We start from the raw sequence: 19,630 nt of genomic DNA on the forward strand, positions 1-19,630 counted from the left end.
GCGGCCTGAGTGTCCGTCCCCCAACACTGGGCCTGGGGCCAGTGCATTTCTTGGCTGTCACGTGGTTTCCCGGATTAGTTGGGCCAGGGGAGGAGCAAGGTCCAGAGTCAACTCTGCTTCAAGCCTGAGGTTAACCAGAAAGGAGCAGGCAGACGGACGGGTTTGATCCCTCTAGGGTCTTCCAGTCATGAGGCTCCTCTGGGGGCTGATCTGGGCGTCCAGCTTCTTCGCCTTATCTCTGCAGGAACCCAGGTCCTGGAGACAGGGTGCCACAGTCGCAGAGTGGGGGACGGGGTGGAAGAGTGGGAGGCCGACTGCTGACCCTGCCTGTTCTCCCCAGGTTGCTCCTGTTCTCTCCTTCCGTGGTTCACCTGGGGGTCCCCCTGTCGGTGGGGCTCCAGCTCCAGGATGCTCCCCCGGGACAAGAAGTAAAAGGAGCCATATTCCTGAGAAACCCGTCCAATCATCAGGTGTCCTGCTCCCCAAAGGTGGACTTTATCCTCACCTCGGAAAAAGACTTCATTCTTCTCAGCCTTCAGGTAGTTGGATGCCACTCCCTCCTGCTGTTCTCAGCGCCTCCCACACTGTCTTCTGTAAATGTCTGTCTTCTCACTGGCCTCCCTCCCTGTCGCTCCTTTCACCCAAAGGTCTCCTTCCCTGTTTCTGTCTCAGCCTCTCTGGCTTTCTCCTTCTGCTGTGTCTGACCCACTTCTTTTCCCTCCCCATTTCCTGACAGATACTCCCAAAAGGTGCAGAGAGCTGTGGCCTCAATAGCCTCCTTGGAGGCCCCCAGGTCCAGCTGGTGGCCCAGTCACCATGGCTGAAGAGGTTCAAAGAGATGGACACTCAGGGCATCAACCTTCTCTTCTCCTCTCGCCGGGGACACCTTTTTCTGCAGACTGACCAGCCCATTTATAACCCTGGCCAGCGGGGTGAGTCTCAGCCCCAGGGTTGAGCCCTCAGACCTCAGACCTTGAACTCCCTCACATCTCCTTACATGGGCTAACCTGAAAGTGTGCTGCACAGGAAGGCTGCCTAGCAAATGTTTGTTCTCCCCTCACTCCCTGTCCACGTGGCCTGCTGCTTACCTCTCACCCTCCACTTCCAGTTCGATACCGGGTCTTTGCTCTGGATCAACAGATGCGCCCATCCACTGACACCCTCACGGTCACCGTGGAGGTGGGTCCCTGACCTCTGACCTCCCTGATCAGCTGGGGCCGCTGATGTGACCTCCCACCCATGACCACTTTTCCTCCCATCACAGAACTCTCATGGTCTCCGTGTGCGGAAGAGGCAGGTGCATGCTCCCTTACCCATCTTCCAGGAGGACTTTGTGATCCCAGACATCTCAGAGTGAGCTCTTGCCTCCACTGCCCCACCCCATTCCCGGTTCCCCTGCTTTCCACTCCCAACACACAGAGTCAGACCCCAGCACCCCGAGTCTCTGGTTTACCCCACAGTCCTTTCCCATGGAGGTGGGCTGCTGGCTTTCCCAGGCCCTCTTGCACAAGAGGGCTGAGTCCCTTGCTGGTCTGTCCTCAGGCCAGGGACTTGGAAGATCTCAGCCCGATTCTCAGATGGCCCAGAATCCAACAGCAGCACCCAGTTTGAGGTGAAGAAATATGGTGAGAGCTGGAGATGGGAGGGCCAAGCAGCTCCTTTCCTGCAGGGAGTAAGGGCTGAAGGAGAGGTGGTGGGAGCAGGACAGGGACAGGGAGATATGGGTATCACCACCCTGAGGGGAGGGAGTCTTTAAAGGGCCCTTCCCCTAGAGTCTGACTTGCCTGCCTCTTTGCCCTGGATCAGTCCTTCCCAACTTTGAGGTGAAGATCATCCCTGGAAAGCCCTACATCCTGACAGCACCTGGCATTCTTGATGAAATCCAGTTACACATCCAGGCCAGGTAACTCTGGGCCCTGCTCCCAGGGCTCGCCACTCAGTATGAACGTGCCCCTTCCCTCCCTCAGTCAGCCGCCTCCCTCCCAGACCATTCCATCATTTGCTCCAGCCCTTGGCCCAGCCTCTTCCCAGTCTCTCTGTGGCCACAGGTACATCTACGGGAAGCCAGTGCAGGGGGTGGCATATGTGCGCTTTGGGCTCCTGCATGAGAATGGTGATAAGACTTTCCTTCGGGGACTGGAGAATCAGACCAAGGTAGGAAGCGGGGGGGGGGGGGTGAGGGGAGGAGAGGAGGTGAGGTGGGAGACTCGGGTGTCAACCCAGGTTGTTTTCATTTTTGCCCCAGCTGGTCGAGGGCCAGTGCCACATCTCCCTCTCAAAGGCTGAGATTCAGGGTGCCCTGGAAAAGCTTAACATTCACCTGACTGACCTCCCAGGGCTGCGCCTCTATGTGGCAGCAGCCATCATTGAATCTCCAGGTGAGCTGCTTCGCCTAATTATGACCCCAGGCCCTGGCCTCTGACCCCTGAGCTGACTCTCTGTTCTCCAGTGCTGACACCCCCCTCACCTTTCCTACCATCGTGTGAGACCCAAAGCCAGGAAAGGCCCAGGAGACTGTCTCTCTCCAGCTGGGCTTCTGGGTGGTTTCTGGGAAAGCAGCACATCCCCCCGTCTCAGTTTATTTTTTTCCGCCCCTCTGTCCATCCATCCATCCGTGCTTCCATCCATTCCTCCAGCAGACATATGTTACACTCCATCTGTGTGCTGGGTCCTGCGTTGCTCAGCAAACATAGAAATAAATGGGAGGCTGCCTGTGCCCTGAGGAGCTCACTGCCTTGTGGGCAGGAAACCCTTGAGCTGCTTCCCTCTGCTCTCCTGCCCCTCTTCCTGGGTCTCCCTCCTCCACCCCTGCCTGCCTCATGTCTTGCAGGGGGAGAGATGGAGGAGGCAGAGCTCACATCCTGGCGTTTTGTGTCATCTCCCTTCTCCTTGGATCTTAGCCGTACTAAGCGACACTTCGTGCCTGGGGCCCCATTTTTGCTGCAGGTTTCTTCTGCAAGGGCAGGGGGTGTGGGGGGAGGGTGTTCATCAGGAGGGCCCAAGGCCTTTCTGACCGTTCTCTTTGACCTGCTCCTCCCCACCCACCCAGGCCCTGGTCCGAGACATGTCAGGCTCCCTAGCCTCTGGCATTCCTGTCAAAGTTTCTGCCACGTCCTTTACTGGTTCTGCTCCTCAAATACAAAACGATCAACGACGCACAGATGGGAGCGGCCAAGTCACCATCCCCATTACTGTCCCTCAGACCACTTCAGAAGTGCAGCTCTTGGTAGGACTCGGATGCACGGGAGAGCATGGGGAGGGAAAGAAGGGCAGGCTGGGCTCCTGAGCACCCATGGCCCTGCTGCCCCCACCCCTCCCCTCCCTCTAGGTGTCTGCAGGCTCTCCGCATCCAGCTACAGCCAAGCTCACTGTGAGGGCCCCGCACTCAGGAAGCTCTGGGTTTCTGTCCATTGAACGGCTGGATCTTCAATCCCCTCGAGTTGGGGACACTGTCAACCTGAACCTACGAGCTGTGGGCATCAGTGGGGCCAGCTTCTCTCATTACTACTACATGGTGTGCATGAGTGGGTTGTAGAGGAGGGCAGGGTGCAGGGAGAGGCTCAGGCAGGAAAGAGCCCTCAGGTGGGGAGTGGTTTCAGCCCTGGGGATGTGCAGTGAAGAGGGAATCGCTCCTGCCCAGATCCTGTCTCGGGGCCAGATCATGTCTGTGAGTCGAGAGCCCAGGGCGGCCCTGACCTCAGTCTCCGTGCTTGTGGACCACCGCCTGGCACCCTCTTTCTACTTTGTGGCTTTCTACTATCATGGGGGCCGCCCAGTAGCCAACTCCCTGCGAGTGGATGTCAGGGCTGGAGCCTGTGAAGGCAAGGTAATGAATGCATCAGGAGAGGGGGTGGTTAAGAGAAAGAAGAAAAGAAGCTCTCCCTACTCTTACTGCCTCACCTCTTGCCTCTGCCAGCTGGAGCTGAATGTGGACAGTCACAAGGACTATCATCCTGGGGAGACTATAAAGCTCCACCTGCGCACTGATTCTCCAGCTCTGGTGGCACTGGGAGCTATGGACACGGCTCTGTATGCTGTGGGTGGCAGAGCCCACAAGCCCCTTGACATGGCCAAGGTTTGTTAAGACTCTCTCCACCCCTCCCCCGTCCTCTGTGACTCACTCTCCTGCTGCCTGAGCCCAGGGCCCCGAGCCCTAAGCCTGCGGCCCAGCCCTGGACCTCACTCAGGCTGCTCCCAACTGCTCCTCCCTCAAGCTGTGGGCCCTGTGGTCTCTATTTCTCCACTGTCTATGTCTCATATTTGTCCGTCCCCTGCCCTCTCACCCAAAGCCATTCCTGCCCCTCAAGCCACTCTTGTTTCTGCAACACCCCTGCTTTTTCATGCTAGGTCTTCGAAGTTATGAACAGCTATGACCTCGGCTGTGGTCCTGGGGGTGGGAACAGTGCCCTTCAGGTATTCGAAGCAGCTGGTCTGGCCTTTTCTGATGGAAAGGAATTGACTTCAGCCAGAAAGAGTGAGACCAGAGGAGGAAGTGGGGTGGGTGGTGGGAAGATAAGGGAGGAGGAGGGGCCTGAGTGGTAAGATAGGAGGAGGGGGTGGGAAGCTCTGGGCCTGGGAAGGGGGGCGGGGAGAGGAGGTGGGAGGCCACACACCCAGAGCTTGGCTGCAGTCCTGCTCTCTACCAGGTCTGAGCTGCCCCAAGGAGAAGAATACCCGGCAAAAGAGGAACGTGAACTTCCAGAAGGCGATTAATGAGAAGTGTGAGTTGCAGGTGCCTGTGAAACTCTCCACTTGGGCCCAAGGGTCAGGAGGAAGGGTCTGCCTCTTGGCTTCCCTGCTCCCAAGGGAGGCAGTTTATGGCATTCAGGGCCCGAGATCCAAGTTCTGGGGTTGACAGTAGGTGGGCAGGAAGCTCTCTCCACTGGCCTCTCTTGAGTTCCCGGTTTCTCAGGGTGAGTCCTGTGTATCTGGAGGTCAGGGTGGGGAGGAGGTGGGTCTCCTGTGCTCACCCTCAGTGGGCCCTCCAGTGGGCCAGTACACCTCCCCAGTAGCCAGGCGCTGCTGCCAGGATGGGCTGACGCGGCTGCCCATGACCCGCACCTGTGAGCAGCGGGCGGCCCGTGTGCCCCAGCCGGCCTGCCGGGAGCCCTTTCTGTCCTGCTGCCAGTTTGCTGAGGGCCTGCGCAAGAAGACCCGGGCCATGGGCCAGGTGGGCCTCGCCCGAGGTGAGCCAATGGAGGGGGCTGGGGGACAGGCCGGGGAACCTGGGAGGGCACAAGGGCCCTTCCTCATCCCCCTCCACTGTGGTCCCCCAGCGCTGGAGATCCTGCAGGAGGAGGACCTGATGGATGAAGATGACATTCCTGTTCGCAGCTTCTTCCCAGAGAACTGGCTCTGGAGAGTGGCATCTGTGGACCACTTCCTCCAGTGAGGGCATGTGGTGGGCCTGGCCTTGTCCCAGGGCAGTGTCTGGGGCCAGCCCCGGCTGTGACAAGTCTTCTCACCTATCCTGCCACAGATTGTCACAGCCGCTCCCTGACTCTCTGACCACATGGGAGATCCATGGTGTGAGCCTCTCCAAAACAACAGGTGCGGTTGCTGTGCTGGGCCTCCGTCCACCCCCCTTCCATGCCTCCTCCATCCAGCTCCCTCTTCTCCTACTGAAAGGAAGGGGGTGCAGACAACGGGGGAAGTCAGCACTGCCTGCACCAGGGCTGGGAGGCGAGAGACCAGGGCAGAGATGGGTCACCCCTGCCTCTCATTAGTGGGACCCGATGGCTGTGATGCTCCTAGGCCTCTGACTTCTGCCCTTTCCCCCACACTCCTCTCTCCACAGGCCTGTGTGTGGCCACACCAGTCCAGCTCCGGGTATTCCGCGAATTCCACCTGCACCTCCGCCTGCCCATCTCTGTTCGCCGCTTTGAGCAGCTGGAGCTGCGTCCTGTCCTCTACAACTACCTGGATCAAAATCTGACTGTGAGGCCCTGGGGGAGCCTGTGTGCACAGGGGGCAGTGGGAGCTGAGGCAGGTGAGGGGTGAAGAGCCTAACGGGACTGGGGCTCTGGCCATTCCCATCTCTCTGCCCCCAGGTGAGCGTCCACGTGTCCCCAGTGGATGGGCTGTGCCTGGCTGGGGGCGGAGGGATGGCGCAGCAGGTGCTGGTGCCTGCACGCTCTGCCCGGCCTGTTGGCTTCTCTGTGGTGCCCACAGCGGCTGCTGCTGTGCCCCTGAAGGTGGTGGCTCGAGGGTCCTTGGAGTTCCCTGTAGGGGACGCAGTGTCTAAGGTTCTACAAATTGAGGTGAATGGAGTACCCCAGAAGCCAGATCCCCAGGCTCCCAGATTTACCCCCTAACCCCTGGCATCCTCTCTGCTGGCCAGGCCAGAGGCCCATTACCCAAACCCAATGCCTTGGTCAGTTTAATCTTCTACAATTCTGACCCAACTCTATCCCTGAAATTCAAACTCCAAGTCCTGGGGAATCTGCACTGGGAGGGGCAGCTGTAGTCCTGGGTGATCAGTGATCTCTCAGAGCTCTGTTTCCCCCGAGACAGAAGGAAGGAGCCATCCACACAGAAGAGATGGTCTATGAACTCAATCCCCTGGGTGAGTGACCCCCGGGCCCCCGCCATCAGTGATCTAAGGGGGTTGTAGGTGGGGGGAGTTGTAGACATCAGGATAGACTGACAACTTACCCCATCTTCCCAGACCACCGAGGTCGGACCTTGGAAATTCCTGGCAACTCGGATCCCAATATTATCCCCGATGGAGATTTCAGCAGCTATGTCAGAGTCACAGGTGGGAGTGTCCTCCAGTCCCTCCCCAGTGGCCACCCACGGATTCATGTGGAACCTGTTTGATCCCATGACCCCATGACCCTCTGACCTAGGGTCTCCAGACCTCATCTCTATCCTTAACCATCTCCTTCCCCTATAGCCTCAGATCCATTGGACACTTTGGGCTCTGAGGGGGCCTTGTCACCAGAAGGCCTGGTCTCCCTGCTGAAGGTTCCGACAGGCTGCGGGGAACAAACCATGGTCCTCTTGGCTCCGACACTGGCTGCTTCCCGCTACCTGGACCGCACAGAGCAGTGGAGCAGACTGCCCCCGGAGACTAAGGACCGTGCTGTGGATCTGATCCAGAAAGGTGCTGGGTGCAGGGCAAGCAGGAGTCGGGGCTGGGCAATTAGTGGAAGGTGGGCGGCCCAAGTGGCTAGTGTGGGGGTGAGGGGGCGGGGATATCCAATGGGAATGGGGAGCATAGCCTTGGGCACAAATAGCAGCCGCCTTTCCTCTCCAAGGCTACATGCGGATCCAGCAATTTCGGAAAACAGATGGTTCCTATGGGGCATGGTTACATCGGGACAGCAGTACCTGGTGAGGTTGGGAAGAGTGCGGTTCTGGGTCTCTGAGGGGTGGCAGGGCCGCTGGGGGCAGAGCCAGGCACAATGGAAGGATGACTAACCAGGGACCTGGGGGAGTGGGGCTGTGTTCCCTAGGGGGACCAGTCCCTATCCCCAGCTCTCACTCCCCACACTAGGCTCACGGCCTTTGTGTTGAAAGTACTGAGTTTGGCCCAGAAAGAGGTGGCCGACTCACCTGAAAAGCTGCAGGAGACGGCCAGGTGGCTGCTGTCCCAGCAGCAGGCTGATGGTTCATTCCAGGACCCCTGTCCAGTTCTGCACAGGGGCATGCAGGTGCGGGCCGGGAGGCGGGGCCGAGGAACGCAGGCGGGACCTCTCCCAGCCCCTTCCCCCTCCAGGCTGACATCTTTTCTTCCTGAACCAACCAGGGGGGCTTGGTAGGAAATGATGAGACCGTGGCCCTGACAGCCTTTGTGGTCATCGCCCTTCATCACGGGTTGGCCATTTTCCAGGACGAGAATGCAGGGCAGCTGAAGCAGAGAGTGGTAAGGGCGCCCGTGTGTCTGCCTTTCACTGGCCCCCAGCTCCCCGTCTTTCCGCTTGGAAACCTAGGTGCCCAGCTCACAGATCTTCCTCCCCACTTTCTTCTAGGAAACTTCCATCTCAAATGCAAACTCATTTTTGGGGGTAAAAGCCAGTGCTGGGCTCCTGGGTGCCCACGCAGCTGCAATCACAGCCTATGCACTAACGCTGACCAAGGCCTCTGTGGACCTGCAGGATGTAGCCCATAACAACCTCATGGCCATGGCCCAAGAGACAGGCGGTGAGAGTCAAGGGGGTTCTGGCATTGATCCTGGGGATCCTGGGGATCCTGGGGCTTGGGGGACCTTGCAACCTTCAAGTGTGCCCAAAGGCAAAAGCTGAACCAAAACGCTGAGAAGGAATGAAAGCATGTGCAGGGCAGAGCTAGAGGAGCCTGACAGGGGCATCAAGGGGCCAGATGACCAGGATCCTACCCGTTCACCGGTGGGTCCCCCTTCCCTTCCAGATAACATGTATTGGGGCTCCGTGATCACTTCTCAGAGCAATGTTGTGTCGCCCACCCCGGCTCCTCGCAACCCGGCAGACCCTGTGCCCCAGGCCCCGGCCCTGTGGATTGAAACGACAGCGTATGGCCTGCTGCACTTGTTGCTCCGGGAGGGCAAGGCAGAGATGGCCGACCGGGTTGCAGCCTGGCTCACCCACCAGGGAAGCTTCCAAGGGGGATTCCGCAGCACCCAGGTACGGGCTGCCCTGGGGCTCTGGGCTGGGTGGTTCTGAGACCAAGTGCCTGAGTCTTGGCCCAACATCCCCAGGACACAGTGATCGCCCTGGACGCGCTGTCTGCATACTGGATCGCTTCCCACACTAGTGAGGAGAAGGGGCTCAATGTCACCCTCAGCTCCATGGGCCGCAATGGATTCAAGTCTCACAAGCTGCAGCTGAGCAATAACCAAGTTCGGGGGCTGGAGGAGGAGCTGCAGGTGAACCACGCCCTTACCTGGGTTGCTATGACACCAGGGCCTACTCTGAAGGGCCAGAACTTCCTGATCCCCCACCCCTGCAGCACCCTTATAGCAGCTGGTCCTGATACCCTTGTGGAAAGACTGGCTGTGCGATCTGGGAAGTCACTTAACCTCCGAGCCTCATTTTCCTCATCTGAAAGTAATGTGTGCAGAGTCTACCCAGCTGAGTTTTAGGAGGCTAAAGTGAAATAATGCATGTAAAGGAGTGAACTTTGTAAAAACATGAGGTGGGGAGAGGAGGGCTCGCTTTTAGAGAGGAAGTAAATTGGAACAATAAACAGTGTGTGTTTCTGTGCCCTTCTGACATCTCTCTCCCTTTTCTGTTCCTGAAAGTTTTCCTTGGGCAGCAAGATTAATGTGAAGGTGGGAGGAAACAGCAAAGGAACCTTGAAGGTGAGAGCCTACAGCAGTGGACCCCCTGGTCAGCAGGGAGGAGCTGGGGTCTTGAGTGGGAGACCTGTGGGCAGAGTTCAGGGTCAGAAGGAGGAAGACACCCCAGGGCTGGTGTTCCTTGCGCTCTGTCCTGTGTGCTGTCCCTTCACTCTGGTCTCTGCCCCCTCTGAGCTCTTGTTGGTTTCTTTTCATATCAGTGCTGAGCTCACATACCCAGTTCTCCACCTAGGCCTTTCCTGAGACAGAGGCCCCTTCTTCCTCCTTGTCTGACAGAGCCCCTTACCCTCAGAAGCCCAGCTGTTACTTTGGAGGCGCGTCTTAGTGCCCCTCCCTGCTGAGCCCCTCTTAATGGTCCCAGTGACTGCTCCTTTTGCCCCCTAATGCTCAGGGCCCTTGTCACTGTTCACTGCACTCGGAGCTGGAACAGTCTTGGAATTCTCCCACCCCTATGTCTCACCCCTCTGAGCTCCTGTCCACAGTGCAGTGAAATTGACCTTCTGAGGACACTGGTCTGATCAGCCTTTCAATTTGCGCATCCCACGCACGGCTGGGTCCCTGCCTGCCTCCCTGGCCAGACAGGTGTACCCACCTACACAGGCCTCCTTGCCTTGACCGTCCTCCCCTGGCTTCTTGTCCCATGTGGCAAACTCATTCTCTTCTTTCAAGCCTTGGCCAGAAGCCTTTCCTGAACTTTCCATAGCAGCCGCCTCTGCACTGTGTAGAGTGCTGGTTCTAAGGGCAGGCTTCTGCTGCCCCATCGCCACAGCGTCTAACCCAACACTGGGCCATTCGTGTTTATGGACTGGTCAGGAAGGAGGTGGGAAGGGGCCAAAGGCCTCAAAGCCCTTAGCCCAGGGAGATGCCCTTAGGTGTGGCTCTGGAAAGAGGCCTGTGGCCCCAATTGTCTCATGTTCCCTCCATGCCCCTTGCTGAGCCAGGTCCTTCGTACCTACAATATCCTGGACATGAAGAACACGACCTGCCAGGATCTTCAGATTGAGGTGACGGTCATGGGCCACGTTGAGTACACAAGTGAGTGCTGGGGTCAGGGCCACGGGGCCCTCTGGGGGCTGGTACCGGGGGCCAAGCCTCAATGCCTCCCCGATGTAGTGGCAGCAAATGAGGACTACGAAGACTATGAGGACTATAAGGACTCGGAGAGTACAGGTTTCGTCAGAGATGACCCAGGGGCCCTTTCCCAGCCCGTGACACCCCTGCAGCTGTTTGAGGGGCGGAGGAGCCGCCGAAGAAGGGAGGCACCCAAGGTGGCCGACGAACAGGAGTCTAGAGTGCAGTACACTGTGTGCATCTGGTGAGCCTGAGAGGGGAGGCAGGACTGGGGCTGGGCGGGTGTCTGCCAGCTGGTGCGGGGGGCACCCAGACCCACAGGGCACATCTCTCTGCAGGCGGAACGGCAAGGTGGGGCTATCGGGCATGGCCATCGCAGACATCACCCTCCTGAGCGGATTCCACGCCCTTCGGGCTGACCTGGAGAAGGTGTGGCTGGTGCCCTCAGGAGCCCTGTTCCATCCCTGCAGCCCCTCCTGCTACGGAGCCCTGCCACATGCAGGGCCCAAGGCCGCCTCCCTGAAACCCACTCCTTCTTTACAGCTGACTTCGCTCTCTGATCGTTACGTGAGTCACTTTGAGACCGAGGGGCCCCATGTCCTGCTGTACTTCGACTCGGTGAGCAGGGGGTGAGGGAGGAGGGGCGTGGGTGGCACTGCTTACTGCGCATGTACTCTGGGGTTTCCAGGAGATACTGCAGTGCCCAGCGAGAACCTGATGTGAATAGGGAGGCGTGACAAGGGGGAGCCAGAGTCAAGTTACGGGCCTGTGCCTGCGAGAGGGCAGGGCCTGAGCCCTGATGCAGTCTGGGGGCCAGTGCCAGGCAGCAGGGGACAGCCTGAGAGTGAGCCTGTCAGAAAGCTGAATTTATTCAACTTGAGGGTTTGCTTTTGTTTTTCTTTTTATTGACATTCCTAGTTTTTTTTTTTCCTAGTATATTTTCTCTTATGAAGTGATGTTGGTCATAGGTGAGTTGGTTTTGTCTTTGTGGCCTTTGATTTGGCTAAATCAGAGTTATCAGCCCTCTGAAGGCCTTCAAAATTTTTTGGAATGTTTACTATAACATCTTGGAGGAAATGTGAAAAAGGCACGTGAATACAGGAACACCATTAGTCACACATTTGTGGACCAAGGATACCTGCCCCCCTTGCCCAGTATGTGAAAAGGGGGCTGACTCCGTTGGCTGAGAAGCCAGGCAGGGGAATCTGGTTAAACACAGTGGGAAAGAAGGAGCCAACCACGCAGAAGCTCAGCTGAGGAGGGAAGGTCCAGCCCCACTGCCCAGTGTGGGCCTGGGGAGAGGGCGCTGGGCCTGCACTTGAGCGGCAGGGTCCCAGAGAATGGGCGTCGTGATAGCACCTGCCCTTAGGTTGTGGCAGATAAGGGAGGCCCTGGTTGTATCAGTGATGAAACAAGGCTGTCAGGAGCGTGAGTGGGTTTGGAGGGCAGGCAGAGCAAATTTGGAGAATTTACACATCCTGCAAAAGTCCTAAGGCAGGAATAAAGCTGAAAGTTTTGTTTTGGAATCAGCCTGGAAGGGTTTAATGAAAGCCAGGGAGTACTGGAGACTTTCATAGGGGAGCGCAGAGGAAGGAAGAGCCAGGGCCAGGACCAGGCCTCTGGGAAGGAAGATGAGGGAATGTCAGAAGCAACCAGGTCAGAAGCAGGGATGGTCCAGAAGCTTACCCTGAATTTAGGGAAAGTTGTGTGGAGGATGTGTCCATGATGGGAGACCCTGCGGAGGCTCTTGGGGACAAGAGACCGGGATGAGGTCACTATCTGGGTGGTGAGGTCAGCAGAGACCTTGGGAGCAGTTTTTAGAGCTCTGGCAGCCAGAAGGCAACAACATGAAGGACACCGAAGATGAGACCAGCGGGAACCAGGGACAGGCCAAGAAAATGTAACACAGAGGTCTGTAGGGCCCAGGGAGCGGGCCCCTGACCTCCCCCTCATTCCCCATGCCAGGTCCCCACCTCTCGTGAATGTGTGGGCTTTGGAGCTGTGCAGGAGGTGGCCGTGGGGCTGGTGCAGCCGGCCAGCGCAGCCCTGTATGACTACTACAACCCAGGCGAGCACTTGTGGGCACCTGGGAGGTTTGGGACATCAGGGCCTGGGGCAGTAACCGGTGGCAGGGAGGTCCTGTGGCTCCAGAGGACTAGGAGGCAGCAAGGGGGCTCGTGCCCTAACTCCCCTCTCTGCTTCTCTCCAGAGCGCAAGTGCTCTGTGTTTTACGGAGCACCAACGAAGAGCAAACTCTTGGCCACTTTGTGCTCTGCTGACGTCTGCCAGTGTGCCGAGGGTGAGACCCAGGGTCTGAGGGCAGGCCGAGAGGGGGCTTGCTGGGGCTGACCTTGTCTCACCTGGGCCCTGACTTCAGGGAAGTGCCCTCGACAACGGCGTGCCCTGGAGCGGGGGCTGATGGAAGAAGATGGCTACAGGATGAAGTTTGCCTGCTACTATCCCCGCGTGGACTACGGTCAGTCTTCCCACAATCAGGATCTCTGGTTGTGCCTGCTCCTGTCACAGGCCTGCAGGCAGCCTCTTTGCTCTGACACCAACTTGCAGCCCTCAGCCTCGGGGTAACCCACCTTCCTTTCCTTCCCCTAAACTTCCTCACAGGCTTCCAAGTTAAGGTTCTCAGAGAAGATTCCAGAGCTGCTTTCCGCCTCTTCGAGACCAGTATCACCCAAGTCCTGCACTTCTGTATGAAGGGACAGGGCAGGGGTGTGGGCCGGGCTAGGGGGACAGAGGGGAGCTGAGGTCCAGGTTTGGGGCCTGGCTGCCTGGAATAGTAAAACTTCAGAAGAGTCTGAGCTTAGATTCCCTTAGCCTCTTAGAAGCTCTGGGCGCATTATAAAGGGGAAAGCAGCACCCTGCTGGGAGTGACAGGGTTGGGGTGGGGGAGGGTGTCTGCAAAGCCCCTGGCCCCTTGCCGGCCCTGCCCCTCCACTTCTCCTCTGACAGCTCTGCGCCTGTCTCCCCACAGCCAAGGACGCCCAGGCCACTGCTGGGCAGACCCGAAACTTCCTGGTTCGGGCCTCTTGCCGCCTTCACCTGGAACCTGGGAAAGAGTATTTGATCATGGGTCTGGACGGGGCCACCCATGACCTCAAGGGACAGTGAGTTCTCGGGGCCCCTGAGTCTCTTGCTGTTCTCATACCTCATGAGGGAACAGATCCCCTGCGCCTGGACCCTGCCCCTCCGAAGCCAGGGGCCTTGTGCTCTCCTTTCCTATCTGGCCATCCTCCTGATCGCTGCTGACTGCCCTTTGCCCCCACAGACCCCAATACCTGCTGGACTCGAACAGCTGGATCGAGGAGATGCCCTCGGATCGCTTGTGTCGGAGTACCCGCCAGCGGGCCGCCTGCGCCCAGCTCCGAGGCTTCCTGCAGGAGTATGGCACTCAGGGGTGTCAGGTGTAAGGGCTGCTCCCTCCTCCCCTAGGAGGAGCCTGGGCCTGAAAAAGGTGATTCCTAGCTTGGCGCCATGGCAGGGCCAGAAAGTTAATAAAGACCTTCATCAGCAACATGTCCGCGTGTGTCTCTAGGACTGCAGGCCGTCCCCATCGTGCCTTCCAGGTTGGGGGGCCCAGGCCAGCGTTTGCGTAATCTTAGGCTTTCAGAGCCCGATGACCCTGGGTGGGTGCCTCATCCCTCCCAGATGACTCGCCGGGAGCTCAGTCCATCATAGGACCACCCGAGCAGACTTGTGACCCGGCAGCCTCCCCCCCTGAGGACCAAGTGTCCACACCAAGGCCTGCTTTCCACTGTGCCAGAAGGGCACTCCTCCGCCCCGGGTAGCCAGGTGCGACCCCGCACTTGGGCCTCAGGCAGGACCTGTGCTCCACTCACACCTGGCTCTTCTGCCTCAGGAGCCACCGTCCGGCCCACGTCTCCCACTGGTCCTGGCACAGCTGCCAGTTCTGGGGGCTGTTGCTTTTAGCTGAGACCTGATCTTTTGAAAGCCTGTTGACACTTGACCTTGTTATCAGTGGTATTAGGAAACGTTTCCAGAGTTGCGTAATTCCCAGATCAGATGCTCTCTTCGTCCAGGTACTAATTTTAAACAAGCCAAAAAGTTGTCTTTGGCGTGTTTGTTAATACTATGTAAAGAACGTTCTACTGGGGTGAACCTTCCTCACCTGTCCCCCTAGCTCCCCCCCATTTGGTGGTACCCCTTGGGTCTTAAGGGCTGACACAGAAATCCATCAAATCCATCTAGAGAAATTTGCTAAGACAGTACAGGAGCCTGCCATTGGATCATCCAACAGATATTTGTGGAACTCTTACTCCATGCCCAGTGTGCCAGGGCCCCATCTTCTGAGAGGTGTGGTCCCTGAGGGGCACATAGTCGGGGCATCTGACCCAGCCTGGGGAAATGGGCGAAGTGGGCAGGGGAGTCTTCCCGGAAGAGGGGACTTCTAAGTTAGGTTCTGAAGGCTGAGGACTCAGGCAAAGAGAGTGGGGTAGATGAGGGTGTTTGAGGCAGGAGAAAGAGACTATGAAAAGCCTGAGGCCAGGGTGGGACAGCACATTTGGGGGCCCTGCATGTGACTCATAAGGGTGGAATCTGGATTTGGTGGGAGGGGCCCCTGGAACAGCCCGAGCAGCAATGTGGAAATGATGGGGCTGGAGTCAATTTATGAAGAGGTGTCCACAAACGTGCCACCTTTCCTGATCACTCTCCTTAGAATGGAGTCCCCTCCGAAGCCACGCAATTTCAAGATGGTTCGACCTCCCCAGTGCTTCAGAGCCTTCCTAGGGCTGCGGTCTACATGGCTTTATGCTTGCCCATGAGGTCTCACTCCCTAAAGCTGCTCACCATGCTGGTGGCATAAACCCATGTAGGAGAGCCAGGGATTCAGCTGCAGCGATGGCAAGACCTGGCCTGGGACTGAGCGGGGCAGCAGCTATTGCTGCCCAACCACAGAGCCCTGGCCTGTGTTCTCTCCCAGTCCTGGGCATGGACCCAGGCAGAGCTCCACCTCTTCCACTAGGAGCCCAGAGTTAACTTTCCAAGCCAGCAGGTGGGACAGTGGGGACGTCAACTCAGGCTCCCCAGGGCACAGCCTGTGTTCCGGTCAAAGCTCTGAGGGGGAGGGCCCTCCACCGCTTGGGTCTGGGGTCAGTTCACAGAGCCAGGGATGAGGAATTAGGGGATGACATGAGTCTCAGGTCCCCTCCAAGCCTTTGATCCCCAGGAGGACCAGCTCTCTCACTGAGCCATGCTTCTCTTTGGCATGACCTCTCAAGACTCCCCTTTAATCTCCTCAGACGCTCCTCTAAGGTCCTCAAATTCTACACATAAAATTGGTCCCTGATAGTCCTAATTGGTTTGGTGGGACCCCACTTCTTTCGGTGACAGCTCTCAGGATAGGGCTGGACCCCTGACCCCAGCTGTGGCAATTGAGCTCCTTCCTGGGGACTTTGGAATCACAGGGGAGGCACGTTGAGTTGTGCTGGGAAGCCTCACTTGCCCTTGGGCTGGACCTGTAACCTGTGAACTGTGACCCCAACAGCCGTCCTGCTCTGCCTGCACCTGAACACAAGCGGCTGGACCGCAGACACAGGAGGGAGGAATGAAGTGTGAGGAAACACTGTCCCTAGGGCACTCCACATTCCCTGTCCTTAGTCTCCTGTCTCAGGTTCTGAGCTACCCTTGTATTCATGTAACAGTTCTTATTTTAGCTCCAGTCCCTCAAGTTGGTCTCTTTTTCTTGCAACCAAAAAGGTATGCAGTACATGGTAAGAGCTCCAAATTGGAGACCAGATGATTCTTCATCTTCAACTTTTGAGAGTGAAATGAGAACTGATAATTACACGAGACTACAGGTATGAAGTGGGAAAACCCAGGCAAACCAGGCTATGTGTTTACGCACCTGTGAGTTAAAAAAACAACACACAGATCACTTTTACCTCATTTTGTTCTTCAGACAATCTGAAGGGCACATGGGGACAGGACTGTCATTTTCCCTTGCAGACAAACACTGCCGCAGGAAACTGGTCCCAGGGTGGGCAGCAGGCTCAGCAGGCTCAGCCCAGAGTGCGGACACATTTCCCTGCATGGCTGGTGTGGGGCCATAAAGCTGATGCTGGCTGTGGGAGAAAGTTCAGGGTTGCGCTTTCCTTCCTTTCTTCTTGATGGATGAAAGAAGAAAGGCCTATTTGAAATATGGACTCTCCAAGGCCAACAAGGCCTGTTGCCATTCCAAGAATGTGGTGTTCTGTGGGCGGGACTGTGGGTAGGAGCTTGAGGGAAGGAGTGAAGGGGGGCCCCCGGAACAGCCCGAGCAGCAAGATGGATGGTGGGGCCTCCAGAGCTATAAGTGGCCAGGCAGGGGCCTTTGCATGCGTCTCTGGCCATGCTGCTCCTTGGGCTGCTGCTGCTGACTGTGCTGTCTGGTGCCCGTCTGCTGTGGGGCCAGTGGAAGCTCAGGAGCCTCCATCTCCCACCTCTTGTCCCCGGGTTTCTGCACCTGCTGCAGCCCAACCTCCCCATCTATCTGCTTGGCCTAGCTCAGAAACTCGGGCCCATCTACAGGCTCCGCCTCGGGCTCCAAGGTGAGTGCCTGCTCCCTGCCTGGCTCCGCCACAGTGGGATGTGGGTGCATTCTCAGCTGATGTCTGCTTTGGTGCTCCCCCAGATGTGGTGGTGCTGAACTCTAAGAGGACCATTGAGGAGGCCATGGTCAAGAAGTGGGTGGACTTTGCCGGCAGACCCCAGATACCATCCTGTAAGGGGTGGCAGAAGCTGGGGCTGGGCGAAGCAGGGAAGGTCCGGCTGTGGCTCCCTTGGTTAGTTCAACCCCCACCTTACTCGCAGACAAGCTGGTGTCTCAGCACAACCAGGACCTCTCACTCGGGGACTACTCCCTGCTCTGGAAGGCCCACAAGAGACTCACCCGCTCTGCTCTGCTGCTGGGCATGCGCAGCTCCATGGAGCCCCTGGTGGAGCAGCTCACCCAGGAATTCTGTGAGGTGAGGCTGGACCGCATGGTCCCCCAAGGTCGGCTTCTCTTCTCCCAGCAGCCCCGGCCTGTTCAGTTCATGCTTTCTCCGCAGCGCATGAGAGCCCAGGCTGGTGCCCCTGTAGCCATCCAGAAGGAATTCTCTTTCCTCACCTGCAGCATCATCTGCTACCTCACCTTCGGAGACCAGGTCAAGGCTCTCTCATGCTTACATAAGCTTGGACCCACCCCTCAGCCTCTCCCTGACCCTGTCCTTGGCCTGAACTGAAAGGATTCCCTCCTCTAGCAGGAGGATACCTTAGTGCATGTCTTTCACGACTGTGTCCAGGACTTGATGAAAACCTGGGACCACTGGTCCATCCAAATTTTGGACATCTTTCCCTTCCTCAGGGTGAGGAGGTGGAGCCCAGAAACCCTGGCTCCTGGGAGTGGGTGGGGGACAGGCTTCCTTCCCAGCAGCTACACTCTCTCGCCCCTGCCCAGTTCTTCCCCAACCCCGGCCTCTGGAGGCTGAAGCAGGCTGTGGAGAACAGGGACCACATTGTGGAGGAGCAGCTGAGGCGGCACAAGGTGGGCACTGTGCTTGGACTGGGCCCCTCAGCCCGCAGCCAGGCACTCAGGCGGGCCCCTCCCCTCTCCAGGAGAGTATGGTGGTCGGACATTGGAGGGACATGATGGACTACATGCTCCAGGGTGTGGGGAAGCCGAGAGTGCAGGAGGGCCCTGGACAGCTCCTCGAAGGGCATGTGCATATGTCTGTGGTGGACCTTTTCATCGGTGGCACGGAGACCACTTCAACGACCCTCTCCTGGACTGTGGCGTTCTTGCTTCACCACCCTGAGGTGTGCCCCCGGGGGCAGGCTCCTTCCTGGCCGCCTGTCACTCCACCCTGGTGCAGGTTGTATTAGCACAGGATGGGGGGGCTTCTCCTAATTGTTACAAAGGCTGCTGTGGGTGCACCAGGGCATGACTAGAGCGGGGCGAGAGGCAAGGCTGGACCCCACACTAAGCTTGCGGGGGGGGGGGGGGCCCTCCCCCCGCTTTCCCAGGTTCAGCAGCGACTGCAGGAGGAGCTGGACCGTGAGCTGGGCCCTGGGGCCTGGAGCTCCCAAGTCCCGTACAAGGACCGCACACGACTGCCCTTGCTCAATGCCACCATCGCGGAGGTGCTTCGCCTGCGGCCAGTAGTGCCCCTGGCGCTGCCACACCGCACCACGCGGCCCAGCAGGTGACTCCCGAAAGGTAGGGGTGAATGGGACGGCAGGCGGGGTCCTGGCCGGCGTCTAACTCCACCTCGCCATCAGCATCTTCGGCTACGACATCCCCGAGGGCACGGTTGTCATCCCCAACCTCCAAGGTGCCCACCTGGACGAGACGGTCTGGGAGCGGCCACATGAGTTCTGGCCTGGTGCGTGCAAGGCCCGGTGCCCGCGGGTGGGAGCAGTGCGGGCCGGTCCCTCGTGGCCGCTGACCAGGTCTGCCCTTTCCCCGCAGACCGCTTCCTGGCCCCTGGCGCAAGTCCCAGCGCGCTGGCCTTCGGCTGCGGGGCTCGTGTGTGCGTGGGCGAGCCGTTGGCGCGCCTGGAGCTGTTTGTGGTGCTGGCGCGCCTGCTGCAGGCCTTCACTCTGCTGCCGCCCGCAGGCGCCCTGCCCTCCCTGCAGCCCCAGCCCCACGGGGTCAACCTCGCTGTGCAGCCTTTCCAGGTGCGGCTGCAGCCCCGGGGAGCGCACGGCCCCATCCAGGACAAGTGTCAGTAAGAGGCAGGACACGTGCAGACCTCGTGCCTCAGTGTCTCCTTTTATTGTTCGATACTATCCTCCCTCCCCCCTGTAAACATAGTGCTGTGAGATCGCGGTGGAGAAGGCTCCCTCTGGTGGATGGGTGGTGAAGACGGGCCCTGATTCTTCTCGCCTCGCGGCCCCTCAGTGCTCGGCAGTCTTACCTGCGCGGGAGAGGTGAGCCGAGGCTCAGCCTCCCCAGGCAGGGGCGCGGTAGCCTCTGGGTCTCAGCTTCATTTCCGTGAAGGGCACAGAGAACTCGAAGCCCTTCCAGTGGTACCAGCTCACTCCCTGGAAAGGAGGTTGTGGAGAGAGTCAAAGCAGACATCCCATTTGCTCCCACCCCTGTCCTTTTGGGAAGCTGATTCCCAGAAATCAAACTTCATCCCTCCCTGCTGCCTTCATAACCCTCAAGGGCAAAGACTGGGGCTTAATCCCAAGCTGGCTCTTTCCAATCAATAAATCATCTTCTCCCCAAAACACCATGGTGAGAGAGCATCATTGTTCCATTTTGCAGATGAGGGCCATGAGGACTCA

The 19,630-nt window shown here is 58.3% G+C and overlaps 3 protein-coding genes across 3 annotated transcripts in view; 2 read left to right on the plus strand and 1 right to left on the minus strand.

The window, feature by feature from the left end:
- The first annotated feature begins 98 nt into the window (after positions 1-98).
- Positions 99-13,868, plus strand: LOC129067336 (complement C4-A-like). Its single transcript, XM_054569143.1, has 41 exons — positions 99-252; positions 341-539; positions 737-932; positions 1,109-1,179; positions 1,265-1,353; positions 1,543-1,625; positions 1,807-1,903; positions 2,049-2,154; positions 2,246-2,378; positions 2,831-2,946; positions 3,050-3,226; positions 3,329-3,514; positions 3,641-3,826; positions 3,917-4,075; positions 4,348-4,474; positions 4,647-4,721; positions 4,989-5,186; positions 5,277-5,388; positions 5,480-5,550; positions 5,798-5,937; positions 6,051-6,260; positions 6,514-6,565; positions 6,668-6,757; positions 6,896-7,105; positions 7,260-7,335; positions 7,499-7,655; positions 7,751-7,867; positions 7,974-8,145; positions 8,371-8,603; positions 8,678-8,845; positions 9,221-9,280; positions 10,219-10,312; positions 10,391-10,592; positions 10,687-10,777; positions 10,892-10,966; positions 12,314-12,416; positions 12,558-12,647; positions 12,726-12,824; positions 12,968-13,051; positions 13,335-13,467; positions 13,629-13,868. Exons 1-41 carry the CDS (start codon positions 188-190, stop codon positions 13,768-13,770), a joined length of 5,244 nt encoding a protein of 1,747 aa, XP_054425118.1. The 5' UTR covers positions 99-187; the 3' UTR covers positions 13,771-13,868.
- Positions 13,869-16,709: 2,841 nt separating this feature from the next.
- Positions 16,710-19,395, plus strand: LOC129067338 (steroid 21-hydroxylase). Its single transcript, XM_054569145.1, has 11 exons — positions 16,710-16,908; positions 16,992-17,081; positions 17,171-17,325; positions 17,410-17,505; positions 17,605-17,706; positions 17,799-17,885; positions 17,957-18,157; positions 18,365-18,543; positions 18,620-18,723; positions 18,810-19,018; positions 19,155-19,395. Exons 1-11 carry the CDS (start codon positions 16,710-16,712, stop codon positions 19,272-19,274), a joined length of 1,542 nt encoding a protein of 513 aa, XP_054425120.1. The 3' UTR covers positions 19,275-19,395.
- Positions 19,098-19,630, minus strand: part of TNXB (tenascin XB) — a 57,519-nt gene continuing 56,986 nt past the window's right edge. Inside the window, 1 exon segment of the mRNA XM_054569144.1 lies at positions 19,098-19,384. Coding sequence (XP_054425119.1) covers positions 19,283-19,384 — 102 coding nt within the window. The 3' untranslated portion in view covers positions 19,098-19,282.

This window comes from Pteronotus mesoamericanus, unplaced genomic scaffold (assembly GCF_021234165.1).
Source record: "Pteronotus mesoamericanus isolate MK-2021 breed Mesoamerican mustached bat unplaced genomic scaffold, CSHL_Meso_final contig_20, whole genome shotgun sequence".
Classification (NCBI taxonomy): Eukaryota; Metazoa; Chordata; class Mammalia; order Chiroptera; family Mormoopidae; genus Pteronotus; species Pteronotus mesoamericanus.